Consider the following 9,138-nt stretch of genomic DNA (forward strand, 5'->3'; position numbering starts at 1 on the left):
ATGTGCGCTCAGAACAGAGAAGAGAAACTTCCTGGACTGTAAACAGCACGAGGCCGACGGGTTTGATGCGAGATAAACGCTAGTTGGGAGTAAATTAAAAAAAGTTTGTGAGGAGGATCATGAGCCGTGGAGCTAAAAGTAAAACGGAGAGCATCCCAAGCTCCATGCTGAGCCTGCAGGAGAATGAGAGACTGGAGGAGCTGCTGGGCAGAAGGTGTGCTGTAAGTCCTGTACTGGGAGAAATGCCCGATGTTCATCTGTTCTTCTAATTCAAACCGGCTGTAAAAGATTATTTACTAATTTTAGGTTTCACCTCCCTTTAGATGGGTGGTTTAACCTCACGTCCTGAATGAGTTGAGGCCTGCAGATTCAAGATCCATTCTTTAAACGTGTGTTAGTTCATTCACCTCCAGAAATGATGAAAGAACTCCCATTCTTCAGGTGTTTTTGTTTTGTTTTTTACAAGCTAAGACGACCATGAATAAATGCTGATTTACTGGCTCATCAAGAAGGAGTTAGCGGTAACAGGAAATGAGGGCTGAATTGTTCCTTCCTCTGCTGATAGAATTAGACACCACGGCTGGTTTATTGCAGCAGAGCAGAAGTTGCTTTGTTTTATTGACTTCTTGAGTTAAACATCCTGCCTATGGTTGTGTGTCAAACCAACCAAAGGAATAAGTGCAATGCATATGAAGTATTTCAACATCTACAGTGGAAAATGAAGATCACAGCGCTTTGAATGCGTATTGGAACAAGTGAATGCATAGGAGGAAGTTAACCGCCACCACAAAACGGCGTATTTACATGTGAGCCGAATGTGTGTTATCTGTGTGTTTTCAGTCCATGGCCTCTGCAGTGGCTCAGCTGCTCATGGCTCTGCCTCACAGTCCCTCGGTGTGGAAACTGCAGCACACTGGAGTGGTCTGCTTCGTGAAAGACAACCCTCAGCGCTCCTACTTCATTCGCATGTTTGATCTGAAGGTTAGATAAAGCTGCCTGGTGTCAAGAATCTATAACTATGTCCTCTTTAGACCAAGTTCTCCAGAAGTCTCCAAACTAAAAGCTGACTCAAATGTTTACAGGGAAACTGGCACATTGATTTTATTTTCCTGTTTTTGTTCACAGTCAGAGAGACTAGTCTGGGAGCAGGAGCTCTACAACCAGATTGTCTACAACACGCCACTGCTGTACTTCCATACCTTTGCTGCAAATGTAAGAGAACACTGATCTGACCTGTCCATCCACCTCACTTCTGTCACGGTCGTCACTGTGTAGATTTACTGCCTTTCTGTGAGCACTGGTTTGTAAAGGTGTGTTTCAGTGAACGTGCATTTTGTTACACAACGAATAGGACTGTCAGGTGGGACTGAACTTCACGGACCAACAGGAGGCAGATGACTTCTATAAGGCTGTCACCGAGAAAATCGACCAAAGACACAACCGACAAGGTCAGCAAATTCATAAATTTCACACCAGAGTGACTTAAACAAACTTGTGAAAGTGATCTTAAACTGGTACGTTTGTGTGAACGCTTCTATTGTGATCCATTTGTCTCACGTACGTTTTTCTGCTTCTTTCTCGTTCCACAATTTTTGCGCTATTTCAACAAATCATATATCAAAATGTTCAGCTCGTTCAGGAGAAGGGTGCTGTGACTTTTGGAATTGGTGCAACTTTAGCTTTTTGAAATATTTAGTCTTTTCTGACATTTTTTTGTCTCCTGAATTGAGCTCATTTTACATCCTTTAAATCTTTAGATCTGTTTACAAACTTTAACTGCTCCTTTCATATTTTGTTCAGCTTCTTTCAGCTTCCTTGTGCAAATTTAATCTTTTTTCAGCTACTTTCTGCTCATTTCAGCTGGGTTTTTTCAGCTGTTTTGTGCTCCTTTCAGATACTTTCTGCTAACTAGAAATTTGTGTCCTTCTTCTAACTTCTTTCTGCTGATTGCAGCTTGTTATGCTTCTTTTAGCTTATTTATGCAAGTTTCAACCTTTGCTGCTATTACAGCTACTATTTAACTGTTTTGTGCTCATTTAAACTTTTCAGCTAATTCCACATTTTTTTGCACTAATTTTCACTTTTTTCTGCCTAATTCAACAAAAATGTGCTCTCTCTACTTCCTTCTGCTAATTTCAGCTTCTTTCTGCTTTCTTAGCTACTTTTCAGCTTTTTTTTTGTTTGCTAATTTAGGTTTTTTTCAGATAATTTCTACTTTTTTGTGCTAATTTCAGCTTTTTTCAGCCTAATAGGACAAACATGTTATTTCTGCTTTCAACTGCTAATTTAAGCTAGCTATCTTTTTAGCATCAATTAGCCAATTTATTAGCTGTTGTCAAATAAATTCACATTTTTGTGGTAATTTCTGCTTCTTTCAGCCTAATAGGACAAATGTGTTCTTTCTGTTATCTTCTGCTAATTTAAGCTTGTTCTAACTTTTCAGCTATCTTTTTTAGCATTTATTAGCTAATTTCAGCTGTTTTCAGATAAATTCACATTTTTCTGGTAATTTCTTTAACTTCGTTTTGCTAATTTCAACTTGTTATGCCCCTTTCAGCTTAACTATGCTAGTTTCAGCTATTTCAGCTACTGTAGCCGTTTTTATGCTAATTTAGCGTTTTCAGCTTATTCCACAATTTTTAGCTCATTTCAGCTCTTTCCATTTCCTTCTGGTAGTTTAAGCTTCTTTCTGCCTTTCAGCTTGTTTTCAGACTTTTTTTGTTGCTAATTTCAGCATGTTTAGCTAATTTCCTAAGTATTCAGCAAATGTGTGTTCTTTCTACTTTCTTTTATTAACTTAGGATTGTTCTTCTGTTTCAATACATTTCAGCATGTTTTTAGTTAATTTCAGCTGTTTTTCAGCTAATTATTTTGCAATAAGCATTCACACTGCATTTTGGCAGGAAATGCAATTCATCGAGTTACATTTGGAATATGTTTGTGTAGGAGCTGTTCTCTGTAAAGTTTGGATATTGCTTTTGGGGGTAAACGTGAAAAACATCAATTCAATATAAATATGGTTTAGTTGTTTATAATACCAGAATCCAACAGGAAATTTCTTTGTAAATATTTATTATCCTTTAAAACCTTTAGTTCTTTTCATTGACTTGTTCTGTCTTACTGGTTTGTCCCATCTTTTTGTTGTTGGCAGAGAAGAAACACCGCCCACCTCCGACAAGTGGTGAGTTGAACAGTCCTTTAACAGAAGAACGTGTTAACTCATGTATCGCAGTAACCTGAAGGCTTGTCTCCTTTCACGTCACTGCAGATAGAGGCTCCCTGCCTCCACTTCCACCTGAAAAAGGTTCAGGTCTCCTTCATCTCATCATGTCTCCAGTTGTTCCATCACAGCTGCTGATTCTTTGTTATTTTTTAAATCAATTTGAATGTCATTTGGATCTCTCCACCCAGCACCACCTGGCAGCCCTGGTACTTTTCACATGACCACTGTGGACATCCAAAACCCAGACATCCAGTCGTCCCGCTACCGATCCATGCCTTCGCCCACTGTCCCCTCAGTGGCCTCCAGCAAAGGAAAGAAGGACAAGAAGAACAATAAAAAAGGCCTCAAACTTTCCAAAGCAGATATAGGAGCACCCAGTGGGTTTAAGTAAGGACTAGAGTCCATAAACCTGATACCTGATGTCAGGCTGTGGACACATTTTACCTGTTGACTTTGATGTTCTGCTCTTTTTTCTGCTGTAGGCATGTATCACATGTAGGATGGGACCCCAACAACCTGGACCCTGACCTGTTCAAAATACTGTCCAAAGCAGGCGTTGCTGAAGCCGACCTCAGGGACGAGGAGACCTCTCAGATGATCTATAATGCCATAGAGGAGCATGGAGGGATGGAGGCGATCAGAAGGGCGGCGCAACAAGGTGGAGACTCACTCCTTCCTTCTTTCTGCTCCCTACAGGCTAAAAATAACTTCATCTTCTCTCTGCTGCCCCACAGTTGGTGGACCTCCTTCTCCATTTGGCAGACTGGGGCCTCTGCCTCCTGTGCCGGGCTCCAGCCCCTCTGCTCCAACCCCTCCACCTCCACGGAGTCGCTCTGGCCCCCTGCCCCCCATCCCAGGTCAGACCCAACGAGGCACCCCGCCTCCCCAGCCACCTCCATCCCGCGGGGGTTTTCCTCCACCTCCTCCTCCATCGAGCCGAGGCGGTCTGTCTCCTCCTCCACCACCATCCCACTCTGCAGCTCCTCCGATGCCCCCGCCATCAAGGTCCTCCCATAGCGTCCCGCCTCCTCCACCGCCCTCGAGCTATCCTCGCGCCATGGGCGTCCCTCCTCCTCCAGTCCCGTCAGCACCCAACAGAGGAGGTGGAGGGCCCCCACCCCCACCTCCCCCACCTCTCCTTCCACCTGCTCAAACCTCAGATTTTCCACCTTCTCCCTCCCACTCCTCTGGTGGAGCACCAGCACCACCTGCATCCTTTGGAGGAGGAAACAGCAGGGGGGCTCTGCTCGACCAAATCAGACTGGGGACGAGTCTCAAAAAAGTAAAATACCCCCCCACCCACCCAACAACAACAACAACAAAAAACACATTATTGGTCATTGTACTCCAGATTCTTTATGTGCAAAGTTCACGTCATGCCATTTACATGAGATGTTCATGTGTTCATGGTGTCCTGCAGGTAACGGAGAGCTCTGATCCTCCTCCACCTCCAACACCTGAGGCAGGGGAGGGCATCGTGGGTGCTCTCATGATGGTCATGCAGAAGAGGAGTAAAGTCATCCATTCCTCTGGTGAGCATCAGAATGATGACTTCACACATCTGACACGTTCACATGCCAGAACAACAAAATCTCACGTGCTTGCGTGTGTGTGTGCTCCTTCATCAGATGAAAGTGAAGACGACGGCGGCGATGAAGACGATGACGAAGACGAGTGGGATGACTGATGAGGCGACTCTGGTTACTGAGGATTCTGAACTCGAGTTTTAAACTCTTCCACATTTTGTTAAAGGGGTGAAGTGTGACTTGTATTTATGGGAATCTGCGCTAGTTATCAGGTGAATAAAAAATGAACGCTTTAATAAATGGAGCAGATTTTCTAAAGAGAATTCTCTAATTAAATTGAAATAAGTGATTAACAACTCACTGCTGCAAGCTGAAGGGTGAAGACACAACGCTTTCAGTTGTAGGCTTTGATGCATCCAGATATAACACAAATGTTTTTGGTCTTTACCGTTTTAAAGCTGTTCAACTCTAACCTCGTGCAACACCAAACAACCGATTCCACCGTGTCAACTTTTATTAAACAAAAACAAAATGTGTGGTGAAAACTAAGTCCTGCTGATCAAATGCCATCGATGAACTGATCATCAGCAGGTGTGACCCCCTCTATTAAAGCAGTTCTGTCTGTTTGCTGGACTGGAGTGTGTAAGTGTGAGTTAATACCAAGCCAAGGAGGAATGATAGCAATGGCCTTAGAGAAGTTGCAACTTGTCAATCAGGGAAGGGTTAAAGGGCATTTCAAAACAATCTGGAGTCCATCAGTCCACGGTGGAAATAAATCATACACAAGTAGAAAACATTTAGGGCCATCTTCCCAGGAGTGGACGTTCCAGCAAATTCATTCTGCAGACTGCTGAGCAGTAGCCATCGCTCAGGGAGGAATTCTGCCCGGCATTCAGGCAGTCCTGCTGCCAGATCTGACAGCAAGCTAGATCTGGGTGGATGGATCGTATCTGTGGCCAGATTCTTCTACTTCACTGCAGGAGATCCTTCCTGCCCACAGCTATCAGCATCTAACAACTCTTGAATTAAAACAGGATGATGAGCTATGACAACACTTAACCTCCCTTTGGGGTTAAGAAAGTATTTTTGAATTGAATGTCAGTGCTCAGGTGAAACCACTTCAGACTCAAAGGGCCTCAGCAGATTATGAGAAGACGATTGGGGAACAAATTATCAATTATGGTTTGTTTGGAAGGGGTTTGAGGAGAAAGACTTTTCTCAAAAGAATATGGCAGCAGGAACTAGGTTTAGAAAGCTCCACAAGAAAGAACCAAACGTGATGAGAGCAAAGTAGAGATGTTTACCCTTAACGCACAATTTTGTCAAAAAGCAAACGAACACTTCACCATCAGCCAAGCACGATGGTGGAGAGGTGTTGATTTGGGCTTGTTTTGTTTCCACAAGGCCTGGACTCCCTGCACCCATCAAGTGGGGAAGAGAAGGGTGGGAGTGTCTGAGATTGTCATTATTGTTTGTTTCCATACAATGGCAAAATTAGTTATCTGCATTTAACCCATCACACCTGAGATACACCCAGGTGGAGCAGTGGGCAGCTATGTAAGCACCTGGGGAGCAATCGGGGGATTGGGTGTCTTGCTCAGAGACACCACGACATGTGGCAATGGCTGGGACCCACACTGTGAATTTCTGGTCTCCAGTCGGCTGCCATACCTCTACTCCATCTTGGCCCCATGGACCGAGTGGACCATGAACTCAAGACTTCAAGAGTCAAATCATCTGTCTGACAGCTGAAGCTTTGAGCAGCCTGGCCGTGATGCCGCAGAACAATGACCCCAAACACAGCCGAGATGGGGTAGAGGCAGGGCAGCCGACTCGGGACCCAAAAGTCCCAGGTTTGATCCCCAGTCATTGCACAAGTCGGGGTGTGTCTGAGCAGCACAACCTATCCCCAAAATGGGGCAGCTTTCAATAGCTGCCCACTGCACCACCTGGTGGTGGATGGGTTAAATGCAGAGATCCAATTTTGCCACTGGGAACATACAATGATGACAACACATAACACATTATTATTATTAAACTACAGCAGAATGGCTCCAAGCAGAAGTGCTGCAGTGGCCCAAAGTCCAGACCTAGACCTGACTGGAACACTGTGGTGGGACCTAAAGAGTGCTGAGAAGACATCAGGGAAGAGTTGGCCCAAGTTCCTCCACAGCACTTGAAGTTATCACTGCTAAAGGAGTTCCTACAACCTGCTGAGTAGAGAGTTTTTCTACATACAACTCTTGGATTTGGGCTTTGTTATTGTTTGACATTGTGGAATCTGTGTTTTTGTACACTTAAGGTTAGATTTCAATAATTTAGAAGTAAAAAAAAATAATAATCAGAATTTTTTTTTATTGTCCTGTCCTGTCTCATCAGTAAATCCCTCAAATTGAATGCAGAACTTTGTTTTCCTTTGAGTATATTCTCCTCTACACGTTCAAAACACCATTTAACACTCCAACACACCATAGGAACATCAACAAACGGCACAGATTCATTCCCATTTTTTATGGCATACTGTACATTAAAAAAAATCTGTTCTTAACCAATTATTTTTCATACATCTGTGCAAAGATCCCCAATTCCCTCAAATGCGACCACCGACAAAGTGCATCACTGGAAGAACATTGAACGCAACACATCATCAACACTCACAGACCGCAGGTCACTAAAGCACAGGACAGTAAGGAGGAGGTCATTATACATCAACATCCAATGGAATTAGCAGAATACGTTACACCAACATCAGAACACAATGAATCTGAAAACAGAGCAATCGTGAAATGTACATCTCCCGACGAACAACAGGCATGCAAAATATGCATTTACAATATATCATCATAGTAGCATACAATACAAAGGTAATCTAAACGACATATGACCATATTAATATATTCACAATCAATATATTACATTTCTGTTTTAGATAAAAGAAAACATACCTGTGAGACTGTAGGAGGCAGATTGTTGCAGGCAGACTTGTTTTGTTGCAAAAAAACAAAAGTTTGTGTGAAGCATGACTCACCTGCTTTAATCCACAGTAACAATATTTTAATAAAGCCATCTTTGATCACTCAAAATGTACGGTAGGGTTTAGAATGTGGTCATCAATAGTGTAAACTATGTTTCATATGGATTTACTGAGCTGACTACTGAGAAACCACCAATATTTTACTAACAGGACGACAGCATCACCTGCCTAATGAATGGAAGTGACACAGGAACACGTGTCAAATTAAAAGTCCAGAATAAAGTTCACGTCCTCTAACCAAGGCCTTGGTCCTGGCTCTCTGTATGTCTGCGGCTTGTGCGCTTCCTCTGCTGCTGTTTGGGGTTGACTTGGTCCCAGTAGGACTGGCAGTACTGGTTAATAAGTCTGATCTCAGGAGGGAAGGGGGTGGAAGTGAAGGGCGACTGCGGGAAAGGCTCCGTTTGGCGACTTTTTGGCTCCTCCTCCTCGTCTCGAGAGGTGAGGGCTAAAACGATGTCTCGATCGAGGATGCGCAGTGCCACGCGGGCCACCGTGTGTTTGAAGTTGTTCTCGGTGGCGAGGCAGTGGTAGAGCCCGGCGTCTGACTGGTTGAGAGACTTCAAAAGGACACCGTGGTTGGTCTTCAGGACTCCTCCGGCACGATTTAGCTGCAGGTAAAAAGAAGTCACATCATCGGAGAGAACAGCCGCTTTATTTAGTTTTCGTTTGTGTCAAGAATAGTATCAGTTTGCTACTTCTGTAAATGTGCTCAGCTGCTTCAGTCAAAATATGACCTACTAGATGCAACAACAGTTCTGCTAAAAGAAGCGAGTTTCACAATTAATTAAAACATGGTAAACTATAATTGACAGTCAGGGCTCTGGGGTTTTTCTGCAGTGCAAATGGTAAATGGACTGTACTTATATAGCATCTTTCTATCTTATTTCAAGATACTCAGAGAGCTTTACACTACAATTTGTGCCCTCGTTTTACCCATTCATACACTCTGTGCACAGTGTGCAGCTTCTGACTGTAAAACCAACATTCAACAACTTTCTTCTATAAAATCCAACAATAAACTGGGACTTTCTGTCATAGTTTGTCCTGTTTGACTGTTGTCTTTGTGCTTATCTTGTCTTTATTTCCTTTTCTGTCTAAATAAAGGTTGATTGATTTTCTGATCCTTGTGTTTGACTCTGTTCCTAGTGTGTCTCCCTCCTGTGGTCTGTCTCTGCTATTGCATCCTCATGTAATTAGCTTTTGCCACCACCTATTGTCTCTCCCAGCTGTTTGTCATTTGTCTGTCATTAGTGTGTGTGTGTGTGCGTGTGTGTGTGTGTGTGTGTGTGCGCGCGTGTGTGTGTGTGCGTGTGTGTGTGTGTGTGTGTGTGTGTGTGTGTGTGTGTGTGTGTGTG

At 43.4% G+C, this 9,138-nt stretch overlaps 2 protein-coding genes across 2 annotated transcripts in view; one reads left to right on the forward strand and one right to left on the reverse strand.

Moving 5' to 3' along the window:
- Nucleotides 1-5,185, forward strand: wasb (WASP actin nucleation promoting factor b). The gene is made up of 11 exons (XM_037684794.1): nt 1-221; nt 841-981; nt 1,126-1,212; nt 1,352-1,448; nt 3,152-3,181; nt 3,269-3,304; nt 3,412-3,610; nt 3,706-3,881; nt 3,958-4,505; nt 4,644-4,755; nt 4,852-5,185. The coding sequence occupies exons 1-11, from the start codon at nt 120-122 to the stop codon at nt 4,908-4,910; spliced, it is 1,587 nt and encodes a 528-aa protein (XP_037540722.1). The 5' UTR covers nt 1-119; the 3' UTR covers nt 4,911-5,185.
- A 2,816-nt stretch (nt 5,186-8,001) lies between these two features.
- LOC119417548 (semaphorin-3F) overlaps nt 8,002-9,138 on the reverse strand; it is a 20,670-nt gene continuing 19,533 nt past the window's right edge. Inside the window, exon 18 of the mRNA XM_037684779.1 lies at nt 8,002-8,391. Within this exon, the coding sequence (XP_037540707.1) occupies nt 8,017-8,391 (375 nt within the window). The 3' untranslated portion in view covers nt 8,002-8,016. The remainder of the gene's footprint in view (nt 8,392-9,138) is intronic.

This window comes from Nematolebias whitei, chromosome 11 (genome assembly GCF_014905685.2).
Source record: "Nematolebias whitei isolate Nwh7 chromosome 11, NemWhi1, whole genome shotgun sequence".
In the NCBI taxonomy this organism is placed as follows: Eukaryota; Metazoa; Chordata; class Actinopteri; order Cyprinodontiformes; family Rivulidae; genus Nematolebias; species Nematolebias whitei.

What these genes read in the sequence shown, in the direction of transcription:
- wasb (XM_037684794.1), top strand. Translation starts at nt 120, where the DNA reads ATGAGCCGTGGAGCTAAAAGTAAAACGGAGAGCATCCCAAGCTCCATG. An exon ending in CCGCCCACCTCCGACAAGTG is followed by an intron (nt 3,182 to 3,268) that starts GTGAGTTGAACA and finishes ACGTCACTGCAG; the next exon opens with ATAGAGGCTCCCTGCCTCCA. An exon ending in CAGAAGGGCGGCGCAACAAG is followed by an intron (nt 3,882 to 3,957) that starts GTGGAGACTCAC and finishes GCTGCCCCACAG; the next exon opens with TTGGTGGACCTCCTTCTCCA.